The 22,798-nt window shown below is 34.9% G+C and overlaps 2 protein-coding genes across 11 annotated transcripts in view; one reads left to right on the forward strand and one right to left on the reverse strand.

Moving 5' to 3' along the window:
• The window catches only part of LOC120344501 (uncharacterized), a 28,178-nt gene extending 24,031 nt beyond the window's left edge, over positions 1-4,147 (reverse strand). For 3 of the 10 annotated variants that reach the window (XM_039413753.2, XM_039413749.2, XM_078112872.1), the window contains exons 1-6: positions 3,933-4,147; positions 2,054-2,206; positions 1,266-1,409; positions 592-738; positions 357-509; positions 175-252 (exon numbers count right to left, since the gene is read on the reverse strand). In XM_039413753.2, coding sequence (XP_039269687.2) covers positions 175-252; positions 357-509; positions 592-738; positions 1,266-1,409; positions 2,054-2,206; positions 3,933-3,987 — 730 coding nt within the window. In that variant the 5' untranslated portion in view covers positions 3,988-4,147. Of the gene's footprint in view, positions 1-174; positions 253-356; positions 510-591; positions 739-1,265; positions 1,410-2,049; positions 2,207-3,932 lie in introns of all 10 variants that reach the window. The other 7 variants (XM_078112875.1, XM_078112874.1, XM_078112873.1 and 4 more) reach the window with 4 other exon arrangements.
• Positions 4,148-10,381: 6,234 nt separating this feature from the next.
• LOC120344589 (NACHT, LRR and PYD domains-containing protein 14-like) lies at positions 10,382-22,393 on the forward strand. The gene is made up of 12 exons (XM_039413885.2): positions 10,382-10,648; positions 10,964-11,014; positions 13,601-13,678; positions 14,859-16,250; positions 16,628-16,944; positions 18,668-18,838; positions 19,269-19,439; positions 20,502-20,672; positions 20,810-20,980; positions 21,177-21,347; positions 21,419-21,580; positions 21,930-22,393. Exons 1-12 carry the CDS (start codon positions 10,567-10,569, stop codon positions 21,963-21,965), a joined length of 2,973 nt encoding a protein of 990 aa, XP_039269819.2. The 5' UTR covers positions 10,382-10,566; the 3' UTR covers positions 21,966-22,393.
• Positions 22,394-22,798: the final 405 nt, after the last annotated feature.

The raw sequence follows: 22,798 nt of genomic DNA on the forward strand, positions 1-22,798 counted from the left end.
AAAGCCATGTCGCAAGATAATTCTAAAAAGGTTGAATTATCGCGCTTATTAGTGCTATTCCTCAATTCTTTATGTTATTATTTACACGCATCTCTCGAACAGCCAGCCAACTCTTTACTGATATACCGATATCCAGATGCGCTGTTACACGCCATGCTATTCATTAAGCTGTACCTGGGAATAGAGCTGGCGGTGACAAGCTTCCGTCAGTTAATATTTGTTGCAGAACTTGGTTCAGAGGCACCGGTGTTTCTGATTATGCAAAACTCCAAATTTAATCCATTTGCGATTAAATTGGGTTAACACATTTTAAAGGGATCAATGAATCAGACACCCTCGTGCCGGATTCTACTCACTTTGTCCTCTACACGGTTTCGCCCTACATGATCCTATTTCAGTTTCACGACAATTTGAATATTTGCAACGACGAATTCGTTTTCTCGTTCCAGATCCACAAGTAGCACTGCATTTTGACCACCTCTGCCAATTTTTATACTCCACTGCAGATTCTTTGTATAAAATTGCTGGCGTGAGTTTCGTGTATGACTAGTACAAATACTGTATATCCGGAGATATATCAAAGTTACATACCCTCATCCGTTTTACAAGAGAATAAATAACACGTTTTTGTTTGTTTTTGTTGGCATGGTTGATCATCCGGACATTTCCGCACTCTTGTAGCTATTCCTTGCCCACATGTCGTACTACAAGAAGACCATTCAGGCCATAGATGCGTGTCTGAACATGATGGAAAACTTACGGAAGCTGTATTTGTGGTCAATCGAATAAATAAACCAAGAATCGTCATGTCAACAAAAGAGTATTCAGATTATGATGTAACTTCCATTTCGTCTTATCCATAAGGATTAATATATAATGTGTGTAATCGTTTTGGTGAGTCATAAAAGCGTTATTAAAAACTAATACGTTTATACCTGAACATTGACATGCGACTTTAATTATATATTTTCAAAACCAGAAAATTTGACTTATTTCAAACGGAAACTGGACCGGCGCGCCCTAATGTCAACAGACGACAAATTTCAATTTTCGATTTGCACAAGGTGAGCTAGTGTATTCATTTCGTGTACATATGTTATTAGTCATATAAACATATACCTATATTTATCATGATCAACAGTCTGTCTCTGTAACTAAGCTGGCGGATTAATTAAACTAATAAGACAGGGCGGTTTTGATTTGTGAATTCCTCAAATTTCCGAAGGAAGTAAAAATCCTATGAGACGTCATAAACGTAACCTTACCACTAATCCCTTCACACAGCCTCAGCTGACAAACTTGACTTTCATTGTGAACGCATGTTCCGTTACTGCATCGACGTTTGCGTTCCTGTATTCCTTTTCCACAAGTTTTACTGCATCTACTCCAAGGCTCCCAAGAGTCAAATTCTTATACATGGTATATGAAACATATTTTACATAAACCTATTTGAAGGTTTCCGCGTTTAGAAAAGCACGGTCAATTTTCTTCGAAGGTTGCGCAAAGCCCAACATATCCAACACTATAACACTTTTCAACAGCATATATGTGGAAATATAAAATTTACGATACGAAATTTACAAAAATAAGTGAAAATCTTTTATGCAGAATATATATCGCCGGTATGCCGGTTGTCCACTGTTTTACACAAATTATTTTGATGTGAACATCCCATGATTGTTATATTAGTAAAAAAGTGCAGATTTTCTTATTTTATGCCACACGGACAATGCAGTTCATAAAATATATATTTTTTTTCAATCTGACAATGCGTATCTGTGAGCTTCATCTATTTTAAGCATGTCGGAAAGTGGTAATACGTTTTAATGACCTGTTGGAACGATATAATTTAAAGTCAGTCGCGTTACTTGTTTGGACACAAGTTCAATTAAAAAAACCTATTATTTCATTTTGAAATAATGATAGATTATTAGTTGAACACCATATTCTAATCAGCTAAATTAAAAATATATCTTTAACAAATTTTCTGCACAAATGAAGCCGAGTAGCTACCTTCACTAATAAGCGCTAGCTTACATGCAGCATCACTTGCCTGATCCTCCAGCGCCCGGACATATTTTAATTTGGCACCCTCTGGTTTCTTTTTGCGTACATCTTCCGTTTGCACATTCTCTGGTTCGTTCTTGTATTCCATTTCCACATGTTGCACTGCATTCAGTCCATTCTTGCCACGGCTTCATCTCCTCTAAAATTAAAATATGAATAAAATGAAAATAAATTTTCTGTAAAATTACATAATTAATCTGGCAACTATGGACGAGCCAGTAGTTGTTATTCGTCTAAAATCAATAGATATTCCCAGCTAGAGATGAAGTGGAATCTCTATTTTGATGCAGTTTGTATATTTAAAATAATTCCTTTGTTCCAAAATTTGAAGCCTCGGCTTAATCAAGGTTAATACTCCTGGGCGATAAAGATATTTTAAGAATGTACTATATTGGGCGAGAGCTACATAAAATATGTGTTAAAATACGTAAATGATTTCAAATCTGGATTATTGAGGCGGGACCAATGACAAATGACAAAAGCGTGAATCGTAATTAAAACTTTATTGAAATTGTCAAAGCTTGTCCGCAATTAATAAACAAAATGATATTCTTAATCTTGCGGCAACTAAACATGATTTGTCATTGTTTAATTTAATCTTATAATATACAAAACGAACTTCCGCTATTCGTTTCGATTCGTGTGATTCGTTTCGTGCGTGATTCATAGACCACAATTCTAAGGATTCCGAATTCAACATCAGCTTTTTTATTATTAAATATTTAGAATACTTCATGCCAATTGCCAGATAAACTAATTTTAATTGGCACATTCTAAGATAGAAATTGCTGGCGTACAAAAGTATCCATGATGCCAAAACCTCTTATTGGGCACGAAATGGGTCCTTTTTAAAAACTTGTTGTACTTCAGGGTTGTTGTTGTTGTTGAGAGAAAAATCGCTTTTCTATGCAATTACGTGGCCAATCTATTTTGAGTACTTGAAGGGGGAAGAAGAGGTCGGAAGATTTTTTTTTAAGGCTCAATATGTAACTTTAATTCCCACGCCACCAACAACGTCAGGGTAGTCCGCAATGTTTTCGACAAAACCAATGCTCAGTTAAAGCATTATTGACGACGATATGATTGCCTACGGTGGTAAGAATCGTTTTGATTGAAAGTATTGAAATGTGAACAGATTTCTTTGAAGTTGCATGAGATATTATTATAGTTCGGTTAATCATTTGTGTTTATGTGACGTGACTAGATTATCTGTAAAGATAAATTTAAAAAATACCATGAATATGGAATCTGCTATAGAATCAAGGACTAAAAATTATTGAAAAAAGTGTATCAGTGGCCTCTGAATCTGTTAAATCATTGTAGGGGGGGGGGGGGGGGGGGGGGGGGGGGGGGGGGGCTAATAATGTTTACGAATATATATTATAATAATAATAACATGATTCAAGCTATTTTGTGGCAATTTTTTCCAACTATTACTTTATAGTAGAATGACTCAAATTCGTTACATTTTGGCTAAGTTACCTAGACAAAATCGAGGATTGTTGGTATAAAAACTAATCGATAATAATATGTTTACAGGTAAGAAAGGTTGACATGCCCGTACAAAATTGAATTCATTGACTTCTCGGGATTTATTTTTTATTATTCTTATTCTGTATGAAAAAATTGAATCCATCGGTATAAATTGCGATTGTATCCATTCTGTGCACGGAATTTCATTCAAATGTATCGTACATTATTACATTAAAATTGCCGGAAACCTGGTTTTAGCTAATTTTGTATGTTATTTTATATATCATAATAAAAAATCTCTCGCAAATGCGACTTGTTATTGTAAGAATTCGTCCCTGTCATTCTTGACGTGACAAAAAGCTGTCCAGATAATAATAATTAAAACTACTTACGTGATTCCACTCCGAGTATAAAGAAAAGTAATAAAAATCCTTTTATATAATCCATTTCGTTTTATTTGCAATCAACTCATCAAATAATGTGATTTTGAGCAATCCGAAAAGTTTTTACCATTAGATATGTATCCTTCCCATCAATATAAAATATTATCTAACGATAAAATTCTTAAGTGTGACGAAGCGAGTTCATTGAATAGCGAAACATTGTCATGGACGTATTTAGCACATCACACTTTGACAAGATTAAGAACGTATAAAAGCCTGCAGGCAAATCTAATGCGAAGTAATTTGTGAAATTTTTAATTTGAAAAATAAACAATTAAACTGAGCGATAGTTCCCACAATTGCTGTCTACCCACAAAAACGTCATGTATTGTATGTTGAAATTGAAACAACATACATTCACAATTTTTATTCATACAAGAAACACAAGAACATTATTAATAAAATTATAGTTGATATTCCACTAAGGTCTTTTATATCCACTTTGAAACCAATCGTCTGTCTCTAAAAAAGTATACCAATTGGCTTTTCTGGAAGATGCCATTTACAGATGAAGGCTTTGTTTTTCATCAGTTTTCCTATTTAAATTACCAGTGTAAACTGTTTATTTCTTGATTGCTATAGTGAATATTTTAAAGATAATAAAATATAGAAATCCAGAATGCGAACGACTATGCTGAAAAAAGTTCAACTCAATGCGGAAAATAAATGTAGAAAATAGATTGTGTAAGGATAGTTTGTTTCATAAGTTTGGTTAAAAAGGACAAGTTATTTTGATCGTTTGTTTCATGTTTACATCAAACTAAGCATTCCTTTCACTTGAATCGAATATATATAAGATAACACTTTAGGGTTATTTTTCAATAACACATATTGTGCGATATTTAAAATATATTAGAGCTGTGTGGTGGCATTTCCAACGAAACATATGAAAAACGGCAATCCGGTGGTACGGATTGATTTTCATCTGCCAAACCTACGTCACATGAATCGTAAATACAAGTAAATATTTATATTTTGTACACCATTCAATCCCGCAACATTCATTCATCTCGAAAGGATCAATTATTTGGAAATAATATCGTCGTTTATATGCAAAAAATCATTATTTAACATAGCCCATAAACCTCATCTGACACTTTGATATTATGTAAAATGTTTGAATATAAAAGAAACATGGCGGGATCTAAACATGAAACTAGTTATAAAATAATTATTATTACGTGAGTAAGCTGAATAGTGATGATTCATACTTGACTAGCATTGTTGTAGGTATATAAAGTTTTCTCATTTTTCTATGATCGAAGTAGTTAATGTCACAATGATTGAGCACAAATTATAACAAATTTATTGTAAGTGCATGTTAAGACGTTATCTTTGATGATCTCATGCAGGGCTTCCCAAACTAGGGGGCGCGGCCCCACAAGGGGACGCAAAACGAATTTTTGGGGCCGCAAAGAGAACACCAATTTTACACAAAGTACTATATCTATTGCACTTTTTCAGACTCTTGATTTGAAATACAATTATTTAAACAAGTGTACAAAAAAATCTCATGATTCCGAGTGAATACATCATCTTACCGTGACAGTGTCTCCAATTTTTTTCAAAATCGGGGGTTATTTTGGGGAAATGTCTTTTATTTTCATTTTTTAGTAATTACGTGAATTTTAAATATACAAAACACGAAAACCGATTTCCATTTACTTATAATGACACGTTTTTATTTAAAATAACTGCTAAACAGATTAACCATTAAAGAGGAGTAGAAAAGATTTCCTGCTATCGACTGGTTCAAAAATTTGCGCCATTGAGTAAGTTTCATGTTAATTAAGTGGAGGGCTAGGTCGCATTTTCTTATTTTTGGGGAAACACGGTAGAATCAACGCGCTTGCATAACAATGCCTATACCCGGCCTATACTGATCGTAAACCCGATTTGATTGCACAACGATGCCGGCCTCAATCGTTATGCCAGCGGTTTCCGAAGGCGCTTTGCTGAGTGCGCTTCGAAAATTAAGAGATTTGTGTTAAAAATCAACTATTATATGATTGAATATTTTATTTATTCTAAGGGTTTTATTGCTCCTCGTCATTTTATATGATGTAAAATATGAATCAATAATTTCATTTCACCGCTCTATGTTGTTCACTTTCTGTTACGTATGGTCTATTGTTACGTAACAGTAGAGGTAAACACTACTTGCTGCAACATGAGGATTTTTTTAGCTTCCTAAAGAGGAACATGGCATAGATAGGTTAACCTTTCGCCTTTATTCTTTAGGCCTACTACATGTTTATAAACTTTAAAATGCATAAAGTACCCATTGACGTTGATAAAATTGCGTTTTATCCCTGATGATTTGGCGCTTTATGATCTTTTGATCTTTTGGATGATCAGCTGCTTTATGCTAAATTTGATCCTTGAAAGTGAATAACAAAGCCTGATAAGAACCGTGCCGCCGGTGGCCAGACATTGTAATTCATTATCATTGAGGTCTTCAATCGACAAACATTGAGCCAGGTTTGACTTGCTGAATAATTAATCGGAGTAAAAGTAAATTTGTTTTTGTTATCGAGTAGACCTACTAAAATTTGAGAATTGACTGTGTCAATAAAATATTTCGAACTGTTTAGCAATATTAACGTGAATAGGGGCCGCAAAAATTTTCAATATTTCAAAAGGCGCCGCGAGAGGTTAACAAGTAACAAAGCCTGATAAGAACCGTGCCGCCGGTGGCCAGACATCGTAATTCATTATCATTGAGGTCTTCAATCGACAACATTGAGCCACGGTTTGACTTGCTGCAAAACATTCGCAACTCATCACACTGAATAATTAATCGGAGTAAAAGTGAATTTGTTTTTGTTATCGAGTAGACCTACTAAAAGTTGAGAATTGACTGTGTCAATAAAATATTTCGAACTGTTTAGCATTAGTAACGTGAATAGGGGCCGCAAAAAATTTTAATATTTCAAAAGGCGCCGCGAGCTCAAAAGTTTGGGAAGCCCGAACTAATGAAATATGGAACTACCGTATCGGCTGATATATTGGTGCTGTTACAAGTCTACACATGCGATTGCTTTTACGAACGAATTGAAAAGTAAGTGGAGGTAGTAAAGGTATAGATGGGGGAAAGCACAAAACCCCAGGCCAAGTCATTTGCAACATATTCTGGAGAAAACATAACTGTGCAAAGATTACTGAAACTTTTGGGTACAATCGTACACAGGCGGAAGTACAAATATTTTTTATTTACATACAAGTAGGTAAAAAATGTGGGAGTCTGTTTATGGGAATCACCCTGTATTACAGGATGGGCAAAATACAAGATTTTTCGCTCGGAATTCAGAACCTGAAGGTACGTTCCCGGTCCCGCACTTTGCCTTTTGCAGGTTTTATGAATTACACTAGTATACAAAATGATTTAACTTGTGATAATCATCGAATATGTTTTCTGATTCAAAGTTTAATAGGATTACATGCTCAGCGTATTTTATAACTACTAACTATTAGATGATTACTAAGGTTCTTACGAATTATACCACATATTTATTTTTACTTACAAAAGATTCCCGTCCGATAACGACCTAATCGAAAACACAGTCTAACATCGTTTTTAAAAAAAGCCCGTCTTTGTGATAAACAAGGATTGTTTGTCTTGCTGTAGCACTAATAAACGTATACTGGTTTCAGTCTATAGATAAATGGCTGGATCATGTAATTTCATTGAAGTTATACTATTGGTTGACAGTTTTCAAATTTGAATCACAGTTTTTGATGTGATACGATCTATGGTTAATAATACTTTAAAATTGCCAATAAAAAATGCTAAAGACTGAACAGTGAATACTCGGGGAAAGTGGTAAAATATCGAAAAATAATATAGTTGACGTCACTGGGTTTAAAGCATGAATTGATTTGTATTTCTGTGGAATAAATAATAATTAGTTATTTGGTTTAATTTTTTAGTTTTATAACAAAATTGTTTCTTAGATAAAACCATAAATCAATAGAATATATTGCTTCACCATACAGTTATGACGTACCAAAACATGCAATTTGAAAGGTTTTATGAACAATAATTTACAGATTTTATCTTTCATTCACAATAAATAGTGTGGATTTATGTGATGGTGTGCGGTGTTACGAACAGTAATCATTTTATATCTCGGTATTGAAGTTGGTTATTTGAATAATTTTATTATATATATGTAGCCATTTTTAAAAATAACCTCTCTTTAGAATAATTTTAAACAAAATATAGAATAGCGTTAACCTGCTGCAAGTCATTTTTAACGAAATAATAAATCTTCACAAATGACCATTTTCAAACATCGAATAGTTTTTCTGGATATCATATTACAATCAATCACCATTCCAGCTGGCCGTTTCTTGAAATCTACAAATCTTTGCAAATTTAAGATGTTAGTTGGTTCGAAGTTTTGAATCCTCCAAATGAACGTTTATTATAAAATGTCAAATATAGGAGTCATTTAACCACTACAAATCTAAAAAAAAACATTATAACGGCGGTGGAGCATCGGAGTAGTGTGATGTGAACAAGAGATCAGTAGAAAAATGTACTCTTTTCTAAAATGTGACAACAATTGGTCATATAAGTAATGAAATTAATAGATCATTACGGAATCTTCATTAGATTAGAATCATTTAATCAGGATCTTCCCCATCAACAAGGATGGCGTCAAATGTATTGTTGAGATCATCAGCTATTTATATATGCATGAAAATGTAACGGAGAGAATAAATTTAATAAAGAGTAGAACATATTTGCAACCTATGATGAACCTGACAAGTCCTCCTACCTAACAACTAACCCCGAGTCGAGTCAAGCTAGCGTTTGGTAATGTACGTCACAGGTGACGTAACCATCTCTATCGTAAGAGTTACAGATATATATATAAGTTTATAGTTGCATTTCGACATAAGACAGCACAAAACATACCATACATTAGAAACGATTTAATTCAATACCACGAAAATGACAGCCAGATTAATAAACACTCCACAAAGCAGAAAGGTCTTGGGAAGCAGAATGCCTTAAAATATCGAAGACAAGACAAAGAAAATATTTCAGATCTTACAATCCAATCATTTTCATCATAAAAAATATCAGTATACAAGCTGTGCAAGTCTGGGAGACTGCCTAAGAGTATTATAATGAGAGAATGTATAATAGATTTAATTTCCATGATTGCATAAATCCATATATGGATATTTTCAATTATAGTTTTAATACCTTACGGCAAAAATAGCCATTGTTGAACTAAAATAAAATATTGGTTCATCGTCAAATATAACTCAGCACGGGAAAACCCAATCAAAAAATGTAGCAGACGAAGCTTGGTTTATATATATCGCTGACCTCTTCATATTTATATTTAGAAGGTTATCGCGAAAGTGAAAGTGATCACAATATCAACAACGATGAGATTGCTAAGTTTACGCGGACCGCGATCATTGTACATTTTCATGAGTCATTAATTAAACGAGTCGATTCGACTGGGTCAATTTTAAATCGATAAAAGTTGGATAACTATTCAAAATAGCGAAGATATTGAAGTTAATGTTGAATATTCACACACGAGCTGTTTTATCGTAATCTCAAACACAAAGAATGTTCACAAAGCCATACACGGTTTGTTCTTCAATATAAGGATAGGATTTACATCTTTAGGCCCGGCGAACCACGGCCTATCGTCCGTTGTTTACCAGTCCATGTCGGGTATGAGATGTGTTAGCCAGTTATTTGTTTTCGGAAGGATGGACTTGGTGGTGGAGGAAGCCGTAACCGACCAGCGGTTACGTCAACTACCCTGCGGCGGCGAGGAGTCCAGCAACCCTCTTGCACATAACTATCCCCGCATGGGATTAGAACTGCGAACCCACGCAGGGCAATCAGAGATGCGGTGGCGAGCGTTTTCCTAACGCTTAGCACGATGCGCCACACCGCCGAGCGATGCTCAAATGTATGGACACAAAAACCAAAACGGAATGGTACGGGTATGCAATCTGACACAGTAGACTACCGGTACCGCAGTTTTCATGACTTCGCCCGACCACCAGAACTAACGCGAAGGAGGCACCGCCACAATTTTGATGGTGATTTTAATTTTGATGGTGTCATTACATTACACAAAAAACGAATACCATAGAGCCCACAGAAATTTTTGAAATAAGTAAAAGAAGTGAGCGAAAGTGAAAAAAAATCTTTATCCCCTGAAAATTTAAAACAATTGTTCCAGTAGTTAATGAGAAAAGCGATTTTTTTTTCTAATGGTTTTACCTGTTAAACCACATTGGATCTTCAGTTTCTTCCACTTGTTGATATTTTGGTCGGAATACTCAAATTGTCAATATTTGAAACTAAATACATACGAAACGAAGCTAAAATTGCCTTACCTTGAGTGAGTTTTGCCGTGGATTCAGCGATATCAACTCGCGTCACTCGGTAAACAAAGCTTCGTCTCAACCGTTCAAATAAATCAACATATCGCACTATATACCATATGTCCTGCGATAATCGCGTTGGGTGGGTATCAGTTGTGTATTCTCGATATAGTGAGACAGAATGACTTAAGCAACCAAGAACACTCCATAAGCTATGGCGTCTTTGTACGGAGTTTTGGGAAGTCTCGGTGTATTCATCCGAAGTTTTCTTGGACTAGAAGTACCAAATGATGCAGGTATATTTTATTATACAAATTAAAAATGACTACACATTACAGACACTCGAAATTGATGTTATGATAATATTTTTGAAATTCCTATAAAAACATTTCTAGAAATTGTTTTTGAGCATACCGAGAGTGTTTCTTTTGCTTGAATTGTCCCGTATATGAATTAAATTCGACACAACTGGAGTATTTCTGTCGCTACTTTTAAGCGGTCACATCAATAATAGCATTATTTTGTTTATAAAGGCAAACTAGATGTTGTTATTTGAAACAAAATATAAGCTTGAGAGAGTATCAGATTAGCGAAAATTTGTTCAATTTTAGGAGATTTGGCAAGAGCACCGGATGAAGGTCATCTCATTGATAATGCGAATGGTGAGATTATATTTTTATCAGTATTTTGCATTGTTCACGAGTCTCCGACCCTTTAGCGAACTTTGTATCGTAACTATTTTTTTTCTACACGTAATGAAGTAGGTGTGAGGTAAAACTGCAATGAATCTGAAAATGGTTCTAAAAGATTGAGGTATATCAATGCGATATATTTTTTCATTCGTTTCCTGTGAATAATGTGGGCATCTTTGGAATTTATCAAATGATATGGCGGTATCTCTATATATATATATATATATATATATATATATATATATATATTATTTAACCTATCACTTTACACCAACAAAAGATCAATGCTCATTTTATGGACAAAACTGTCACACTTGGCAAGGCCTTAGCACCAAGTTCGCTGATTGGCGGACAAGTGTAACACAATGAAATGTTCACGAATGCGATAAAATACGGTTCCAAAAAATAAAAATGAAGCCAAATTGTTGTTCCAAAACCGGGTCCCGGTTAGAAGTTGAAAAATAAATGAAAGTACCATAATTGCCTGCCATTAATCTATTACCATGAATTGTATTCGAGTTGTAATTTCATAAAGTGAGATTTAATTTCTAGAAAAATTTTCTTCTTATTTTCGATGTTGAGCGATGGCCATGTTTCTGATTTCATATATTAAATTAAATATTCAGTGAATATTTCTATACTTTTCTATTTCAAGTCCAGATTTTATTTCCGGCGGCTGTCGGTGTTAAATTTCATTTCGGGTTTTCTAAAATATTTGATATAGTTTGTAGAACATACACACATTTTTATCGTGGAAATTGTCTAAATTCTTTTATTATTACAACCTCGGCCAAATATAAAACCACTTAGTGTGCTTGCCACAACAACGGTCACTTTAAAAGACCTAATTATGGGCTCGAATTGGTAAGAGGTAAATGAGATTACATTTAATTAATTCAGCTTAATACTTTATGACCATTATTTCATTGTATACTTGGTAAAATTCTGACGAAAGCCGCAATAAACAATCTCGAACGCTATACGTGATTTGTCACATTTGTTGTCTCGTGTCGCAATGCGCCTTTCCTTAGAATCTGACCACAAGAACACAAGAGAATAATGACTAATCGGGGCATGAAATTTACACACCGATAAGTATTTCTGCGACCACAAAACACAATCGTTAACAATAGTCCAGTTGTGCAATACTTGTTACAAAAAAAATAAATGTTATTCCCGAACGAGGTCCATTCTTGAAAATCTCTATTCTGGTATTTCGAGTACGAACACCGAATGTTTGATAACTTTGCATCACACATATTGGTATAATACGTTAACGAAACTGATTATTCGTGCAAAAATATTTTTAGAAATTAATACCACAAATGGTTTTCGCGCCGATAGCATTAACGTTAATTCCAAGCCAAGCAATTTTTTTATTTCCGGCCTACTCATAAAATTTAAATAATCACATATACATATAAATAAATGAATAATGCGAAAAGCAAACAAAAATCAAACATTGAATTAAATAGAACATTCAAATTTGGTCGTAAAATATATCAAATACCGTTTTCAATATCTCGCCATCTGTTGGCATTGGGTTGTCTTCTGTTCCAATATTTGAATAACCTTCTTGAACAGTTGAAACAATATTTATTTGAGTAAAGTATTAGGAGAAAATATAAATATTTTTTAATAGAAATTGTATATTATCAAATCGTAAATAAATATGCAGTACCTCCTAGTCGTACCATACCTAGTAGCAATAATAAAATCCTATAGCAACACAGACAACAGTCGAAGTGCAGCGTTTTTTTTAATATTTTCAACGGAAATGCAGTGATCTCATTTGATCATGGTGATGTCAAAAACATTGATATCAATAATAAAGCTATGTTTTGAATTTAGTTCTAAATTCGGAAATTTCATTTATTCCAACATTACATTATAACTTATTCGGCACAAATTGATATACCATTGATTGTTTACTAAATTGTTGTTCGTTTTGGAGTTTTTGGTGAAGTGAAAATCCGCTTTTCCCGGCAACTAATGGATCAATAAATTGCAAAAACTAGTCCCTAGAAAGTGATTACTTTTATTTTTAATTTTTTTTCCCGAGCCCTACTGGGCATCATATTTTGCCCCAAATCTTGCTGGTTTTCGCATTATATATACGGCAAACCTTCATATGACATCTGAAAAAATAATATTTAACTGGAATATGTTGGTATTGCGGAGGCTTCATTAGACATTTGCATCCAACAACATTTGCTTATTCCTAAAATAAACATTAGAAGGTGAATTCCGTATATTGTTTAGATTGAAATTGAATTATAATAGCCCGAAAATCTATATACACGCGGCCTAGAAATCACCGACTTTTTCCAATAGGGGATATTTAATTTTCATACATTCAATCATTATATATATAATATTTAATTATTTATAGGCCGGAAACTTATGTCGATAGAAATTCATGTTTTTGAGCATTAGAAAATTAAAATTTGCCTATAGAGTAGACAAAACAAAACAACGGTCTATATCTACTCTGGAGGATATTTTAAAACTTTTGTTTCTAGGTTTTTTATTTTGAGTCCTGTGTTTTTATTTTAGTCCTCAATATACATGGTAATGTGGGGAAAATTAACATCACAAACGGCGTTCAAGGATACACTGGAGAGACATATACAGGTAAAAGAAATTCACATACCTTTTTAAAGATATTCAAATTTTGAATATCTTTTGTTGTTTTACTGAATATGTAATAATTGCAATATTGCCATTTTTCACTTGTAGTGAAAACAAGCAAATAAATCTTATTTTTCTGCCAAAAGCATTTAAATTCACGTGTTTTATATTTGACAATTTATAAAAGCTATCCAGAAACTGTTCCTTGCTAGGATTGCCATGAAAAGAACCCTCGGTCGCGAGCGTGGCGTCGCCGACATGTTTTCAAATGGAAACAACAAACAGTTTCCTCACCCTTAATTTACGCCAAACAGACTCCGGGCAGATTAATATTTAGAATACTCCACATGGGGTAAATACACAATATATATGTTTGGTATTATCATGAATCACATCGTATGTCATTACAACGTAAAAATACAAATAAATTTGCTGCCATATTTCGACAATTGTGGTCGATCGTTAGCCCTAAAAGCAGTTGAATTAGACTTGACGACGCCATCTGCAAAATACACAAAACCATGAACATGATTGCGGGGAAATATATTGCTGACTGATCGAATTTCTTAATGTGTCACCATTGAATATGTATTGTGTCTCCTAATATGGTCACCATACCCTGCTTGAACTGATTTACTAGAACTAGATTAACGTTTCAAATGTCAAATTATTGGAAATCAATAATCGCAGGTTATTCGCCGCGAATGACCAATATGTATTATTTGATAAATATTTTCTTACTTGGGCGTAAGTTCATAATAAATCAGTTCGAGAAAATGACGCTCATCCATTTCATGCGTGTAAATTTATAGATATATATGTAAGCCTACATAGGTCACAGATATTAAACGATTGTATTCTCGAGTAATATCAACCTCTATTCTTAATGTTGCACTGATTATATATTTGAATTAGTGTGACAAATCCACTGTTGTACCGGATGATGAGTATTTAGAATGAATATTTTGATGTTCGCCAGTGCAACAAACATGTTGAAAACAAGATGCAATGTAAAATGTTATTTGTGAAATTTATTCTATAAAATGTCCATAAAATGACATGTTTGCAATAACAAACAATGGTACAATTAAATAAAATGATGTACGGTATATAATAGTTGTATCAAAACTTAATTTATGTGCATAAACATAAACTATATTATTATTCCATCGTTTGTATTAAGATGACTCAAGAGCCGACGATGCGACAGTTGCAAAATGGCTGGAAGAAGCCAATGCCAAAACAATGGCGGAAGTACAGAATGACGTGACCGTTCTTTTCCCGTTTTTGGCAGAACCTAAAATTCAGGAAACTCCACAGCTTGTAGAATTTGACTATTATCACGGATGTGGATCACTTATTAAACCCGAGTACACCCCAGATATGAGCTTCGGTACAAAAACTCCTCGACAGATTATTGGTCATCAAGTTTTGCTAGAAAAAATTCATTCTGGTGTAGGATGCGAAAACACGCGACACGTAATGTTGCTAGGATCCGCTGGTGCGGGTAAAACCACTCTCGTGAAGCGTTACGCAAAAATTGTTCTCTCGAACCAAGTAGGAAGATTGAAAGACGTAAAACTTGTCATATACATGGAATTCAAAAATCTATGCTCCGATGAAAGAATCACGCCACGTGAAGTTTTTATGGATCATCTTTTTCCGCACCTGGATGACCATGAAAAAAGGGCTGCGTTTAACTGGATGAAAAAGAATTCAAAATACATACTCTTTGCAATAGATGGATTCGACCAAGCTACATGGAGCCTTGGGGGTTATCATCAACGTATAGGATATGAAAGCCGAGCAGAAATGGCCACAATAATATACAACCTCTTCAATGGGCATTTGTTTCCTAATGCATGGTTACTTACTTCATCTCGAGATCATGCGATACAGGAACTGGAAGGAAGTATTCGACCAAACAAAACTATTCAGTTGGCAGGATTATCCAAACAATCGGTTGAAAATCTCGTCAAGGAATACGGTGGTCCAAAAGGAGACTTAATTTGGCAAACACTCTCGTCAATGAAATCAGGCATACTTTCATTCTGCACCATACCGGTATTCCTTGTTTTTGCAACTTCGGCGATTTATGAACAAGACGAAGCTTCTTTTCGTACAGACACATTCTCTGGAATTATGCTGAAAGTTCTACTCAACCTCATTCATTCCCAACATGCCTATAAGAGCAACACAATAAGCATACTAAGAAAATTACAGCGGATGGCATTCAAAGGCATGCGCGCGGGGAAAGTGTTATTCCGCATCAATGATCTGGAAAAAGTTGCATTGAGATACGAAGACGTCCAGGATCTAGTAGTCACAGTTCCCTCTCAATCCAAGAGCAAAATATCACATAGATTCGTCGAAGGCAGCAATGTCATATTCTTTTGTCACCAGTCTGTGCAAGAAACGCTGGCAGCACTGCACGTGTGTCAAATGGGTCCACAAGCATTTGAAGAATTTGTCCATCATGATATGAACAAACCACGTTGGTCAATTGTTCGTTTACTAGTTTTCGGTTCAATTTTGCATCCAGAAACGTCGGCACTCCGACAAGAAATATGCGCAGGTGGGTTGTAGGGGGAATAAACACTTATGACAAAAGTTGGAGCATGGATTCATTTGGCAAAATCGTTACTCAAAAGCAAAAACACGTGATCAATATTAATGGACTGTTTATTTTTAAGTTTACTCAAGGTTGATTCCTGAGAAAGCAGCCACTAATAACGTGTAACAGCGTATTGTCCCCAAAAAGAAGTTTTCACTTTTCATATCGTACTCAATTTATTTAACCGTTAGTAAGTTTCGTTTCTAAACTTTCAAACTTGGGACCATGACACTCTCATGAATAACCGAAAATCACTCAATCGGATCCTCGTAATAGATTGAGTGTGAGAGACCTAATAATACAAAATTCACTCAATTGTCAAATATTTATATTTTTAGAGAATGAGGGCCTGTGTGCGTATGCAGCGCGCCAGAGACGAGATGTTTTGTTAAAAAATTTACAAAGCACCAAAACCGTTGATTTAAATATGCTGGCGGTTTTGCATGAAGCCGGCGAAGGTGCTAACGAGGCTATTGAAACATGTGTTGGCAACATAAACCTCAATTCTGTTCCACTTACTCTGAGCAATATGCACCTTTTAGCATCCGTTACCCTTCGTCGCTTAGTCATTCAAGAATTAAGTTTTCATGATTGCGGACTCCACACAGAGCTATTGGACAATCTGATGACAGCTTTGCTGGGATCTCAGATAAAGGTGAGAACATATGGCTCTTTGAAATTTGTGCGAATTAAAGATCACAGATAGGACTGGCAAATATTTAGAATCGACGAGAAAGAATACGTTAAACAACGATGCCATTGCGTGTTAATCGTAGTAATGCGGACGCGAAGCCAGTCAGCTTCTTGCTTTCGTTAAATTTGTATTCTTGAAAATTTACAGTTATTTTCTTGAACAAGTTTGCTCAAATCAAAGTCCCGTGACCACACCTATATATAAATGAAGTACTAAAGCTGCAATGTCAACTGAATAGCAACTATATATACATAAGCTATCTTTTATATACAGGGTGATCAGGCTAAGTGTAGACAAATGTTTATTAAGATATCTTCAATATAAATGTAAGAGAGAAAAAAATCATTTTGAAGAAAATAGCAGTATAAAAATAAAAATTTGAATTTATGTTATTTTTCGATATATTTTCGCTTTGCCTTCACTACACACTCCGATCTGATTGGAACTTGACTGCACGAGGCACGTATGGTTTCTTCTGAAATTATGTCCCAACAAGTCATCAATCTATACATTAATTAGAGCAGTTGTTCTCAACCTGTGTTACGCACACCACTAGGGATACACGGGAGCTTTTCAAGTGGTACGAAAGTAGCTTTGAATTATTGCAACAATTAACTTTTGTATTCGCGAAACGGCGTTTATAGCGCTGCCAGTTCTTGTCTTTTAGAGATCGCTCTCGCCCGTTACTGTCCACCTTAAACGAAACGGGCGTGTTGTTGACATTTTGCGCGTTACTTGACAATACATCTTATCATAAAAATTATCCGAAACCTCCTACGGACAAACATTGATCAGTGCTAGCCGCTATCACGAACGCTCCCTTCTTTGCCGATTTATTAATGCAGGCGCATTGTGACCGTTCCGTTTTTGGTGGACAGTAACGGCGAGGGCGATCTCTAAAGACAGGATTGGTAGCGCTATTAACGCTGTTCAGCGAATACAAAAGTTAATTGTTGAAATAATTCAAAGCTGCTTGCGTACCACTAGTGGTGCACGTACCTCTGGTTGAGAACAACTGCTCTAAACAAAGCATAGATTGATGACTTGTTGGGACAAAATTTCAGAAGAAACCATACGTGCCTCGTACAGTCAAGTTCCAAACAGACCGAGGCGAGTAGTGAAGTCAAAGGGCGGATAGATCAAAAAATAACAATGAATTCTATTATTTATCTTTATACTGCTATTTTCTGCAAAATAATTCTTTTTTTTACATTCATATTGTAGAAACCGTGTTTCCCCGAAAATAAGACCTAGCCTGAATTTTAAGAATGATTTTAATATAAGCCCTCCCCTTAAAATGGGACCTAGTCAATAGCGCAATTCTATTTTTGCCCTAGTCGCTAGCAAGAAATCTGTCCTACACGTTTTAAATGATCAATCTAAAACGCGTGAGAGAGGAAAACGTGTTATTTAAGTAAATGGATATCGGTTTTCATATTTTGTATACTTGGAAATTCCGTAATTCTCTACTTTGTAATTTTGATTTTGATAAATTAAAATAAAAGACATCCCCCGAAAATAGGCCCTAGTGTTATTTTTCGGAAGCAAATTGAAATAAGACCCAGTCGTATTTTCGGGTAAACACGGTATTTTAATAAACATTTGTCTACACTTGGTCTGATCACCCTGTATATGAGTTGTATAAAATTGTACATATATATATTCTTTATTTGTATATTTGCAGATCTACAAACTAGACATGGGTGGCAACGAATATTTAACAAAATCTGGTTTTCGTTCGCTGGGTACAATTTTAAAACAATGTTGCGTTGAATATCTCAGTCTGGAAGATTGCAATTTGAACGCAGAAAAAATCCAAGCAATTGTTGAACAAATGAGTGATAAAGGAGAAGCGGTAAGCAGAAAAAATTATCCAAAATATTTCAATAAAAAGTCGGAGGTGTCCTAAAATCAAAATTGTATGTTTTCTTCATTTCTCAAAGCCGTTTTTTCAAATTTCGCTACGTTGCGTTTATACCCCCCGAGATTATTTCGGTCCCTTACAACCTGTTGTTGACACAAGTGGAGGCTTCGGTAAAGTATTGTTTGGAACAGTATGCAACAGAAAATAAAATCTGCGACATTGAAAATGTTGACGTAATTTGTAGTAATATCGGGTTAATTTGAGAGTGAGTCACAGGTGTTTTCCAAAACATTTCCATTTGAAATTTCAAAAAGGTAATTGAATAAATCCTAAATTTGCTTGTGGTATAAAATATTAAATACAATAAATTTTCTTTAACCTAAAACTTATATTTTATCTTTGTAATATGAATTATTCGCAGTTGGTTTCGCTAAACGTTTGTTGGAATCAACACATGGATTTTAAAGGGTACGTTGAACTCGGCAACTTCATTAAAAAGTGCAAAGTGACAAGCATATTTATGCGCCGATGTGATATGGTAGCAAGAGAGCTAGTCGGACTGGCTTTGTCATTAAAGGATTCAGGGTGTGTGGTAGGTATTTCCAATATTATGAAAATATTTTCTAGTTGTAAATAGGCATGAGTCATATATAGCAATAAAAATAATATATTGGAATCAAAACAATAAACACTGTCACACTTTCTTCGTGCGTCATTCGAACTAAGCATGTGGCTCTTGATCAAATATTAAGTCATACATAATAACATTTCCTAACGTGCGAGTTGTTTTGGCAGAATTATTGGGTGGCACTCTTGGTTACAAAGACACTAGTTTTTTTTTATTTTTTATATTGGGATGCTTTGTGTGTCCCGGTTTATTGACATCTGGGTTAGGGTAATTTCGTTTGAAATCCACAATTCTGACACATCCACATAAGTGAGATGTAAAAAAAATATACAATAATTTTTAAATTGAAAGAAAACTCGCTGTGTTTATATGTGTCACAGAGATCATTATATATTTTATTTGCTAAGATACTATCAGATTGGGCATCCGCCGATTTTCATTTGAAATCCACAATTCTGACACATCCACATAAGTGGGATGTAAAAAAATATAAAATAATTTTTAAATTGAAAGTAAAATCTCTGTTTTTATATGTGTCACAGAGAGTCGTCATATATATTATTTGCTAAGATATTATCAGATTGGGCATCCGCCGATAAGACTGTTTATATTTGAGTCTGATTTATGTGGGTAATTTTCATTTTGAACTTCGTTGCTATTTGTTTTTGTATACAATCTTCAGATTTTTATTCAACGTGTATATTAATTACATATTCTTTGTGAACGCCACTCATCCCAATGAAGCGATACATAGTGTGGAATGGCGAGCTTTGGCACGAGTCTATTCTCGTCATTGGTGTGAATTATAATTTATACCAAACTAATTTTATCATTGTTCGCATTTGCCCAAAGTCAGGTAGAGTTCAAACAAGAATTACCCTCACTTCTTTGTGCCTAATAGACTGGTTTAGTTTCGGAGCACACTTCTGGCTACAAAAAAGTGTTACAATTAAAGTATTTATTGGGCCAGGTTAATGATTTAAGTTTTCAGAACACGGAAATCAAAAATTTTCATTTTCTTCTTAGCTCAAAGTACTAGATGTCAGTGAAAACTATACGTTGGATGCGGATTGCTGCAGAACTGTTGGAGAGATTGTAAGCAGACACCATGTTCATGCGTTACTAATGGACGACTGTGGTTTGACTTGGAAAGAAGCACACGGATTGGAAAGGTCACTCACACGCAATCGAGCACAGGTATATGTCCACTGTTGTCGTTAATCTGAATTCAGAAATGACCACACACTGGAGTTAGATAGGTGGCTTCCTTTTTGACAATGCAGCTTTTGTAGTCGGCAAAACTCAGTTTTAAAATATTCTTTTCCAATTAACAGCTCAACATTTTAAAACTGAACGTCAACAAAGCTCTTGATTATCGTGCTTTATCTTCTGTTGGAACAATTCTTACGATCTCCCGCGTTCGAGAATTACATCTCAGACATTGCGAACTCACTCCTGCTGATTTGCAAGGACTCTTACGGTCCATGAATATTGGTGACCAAAAAGTAAGTGCTGCAATAGAATACTCTTTCTAGTCAACTTGTCATAAAGAAGAGGACATTAGTGACGGGGGAACATGTAAAATGCCATTTAGGACTATTGAATCCATCTTGCAATGAAGATTACTATAAAAATGATAGTAATATCTTTAGGAGGATATTCTACACAGTAAAGGTTAATTGAAGTCAATTTTTATTGCAGCTTGTTATACTGGACATTGGATGGAATTGGTCACTTGGTGAGGAAGGATGTCGCATTATTGGCGAAATACTTTCTAAAGCCAGAGTGGAACATCTTGTTATGGATAACTGCGAAATTTCGTCACGTCAGTTATGTGCTTTCCGACAGGCAATTCAGTACAGATACACAGAGGTATTTATTTTCCTCACGTTCAAACTAAAAAATTGTTTTTTATACAGTGCTGATTTTTTATTAAATTGCAGATGAAGACGTTGGATCTTTCATACAATCGATTGCGCCGAGAACATATAGACGAATTTCTATGCTTCCTTGACAAGATTGCGGACAAATTAAAACTAAGCGCATGCAAAGTTGAAGATGGTGATTGGCACACCTTTGCCGATATTTTGTCTTCGACAAATGAGGTTAGTCAGTTGACAATATCAGATTTAAAATTTACTACATTGTAAATATTACCCTCAAACCGATATTCTAGAAAGAAGTAAGTGCTGTTTGGTAACGCCTTGTTAAAATCTAATCAAAAAATTATTTTTATCTCTTTTTTTTTTATCCGCACTCAGCATAGTAATCGGCTTCCTCGATCGACATCTTTGCAATGAAAATGCCCACGGCAACTGACCCCGGATCGCTCCATTTTTATCACTTAAATCTTCTAAACGGTCATAACTTATACGCAAAGGATTGTTGTAAAAGACTGACTCTCCTCCACGCCATGTGGCCATTAAAATAACATTTATATATTATTCTTTTCAGGATCTTGATATTGACTGGAGTCAAGACGGTATGTAACAAAATTGAATATAGCTATGCATTGCTGACAAAATATAACCACGTGTTCCAGGATCTGCGTGGACTAAATAACCGACAAGAAGACACGATCGGCGAAGCTGAATAGCCATAGTCCATTCAGTGCATGCGATCCGTGTGTTTGCACGATCTTCAAATTTGAATACATTTTCTGCTCCACCATCTCAGATTCTGATGCAATATTTTATTGTTTTTTTTTGTTCGTTTTATCATTACTCGATTTTGCAAAATATATCAAAATTTTCTTATAAACGGCGCACCCTGATGGCTTACCAGAAGCAAGTTCCTAGCTTTAACGGTGCTCAAAACTGAGTTACCGTAGCTTTTGAATTCGTAGACGAGCAAAGCTATTTTTCTTCGTGAAGAGGCTACACTGTGTGGTCTTGAAACGTTTGTGAAATTGTGTTGAAACTTGAATTGCAATACATAATAGTGTATGCGGTTCTGCTCCACATGTATGCAGGTTGCTACTTAACAATATCATGTTTACCAGCAAATGTTTTTCTTCAACAAATATGTTACATGTCGGTATGTAGGAGGCGCAGTTTGAAATCACACTTTTACAGTAAACTAATATTGGCGTTATATGGTGATTCAGGAGCCCCGCGGTAAACGGAAAGCGAGTGTATTACAGGTCCGGATGCTAAATGAAGGAATTCAACGCCCTAAATGTACATAGACAATCCTTTTATATATTTTTTAAGCCACCGCAACATGAAATGTAGACAAGTGCTGGAAGTTACATTTTTAAAATTGCAAACTTACCATTCATCACGAATTCCCGAGGTTGCCTGTTCTTCCTTCCAATAAGTATA

Source organism: Styela clava, chromosome 5 (assembly GCF_964204865.1).
Source record: "Styela clava chromosome 5, kaStyClav1.hap1.2, whole genome shotgun sequence".
Lineage (NCBI taxonomy): Eukaryota > Metazoa > Chordata > Ascidiacea > Stolidobranchia > Styelidae > Styela > Styela clava.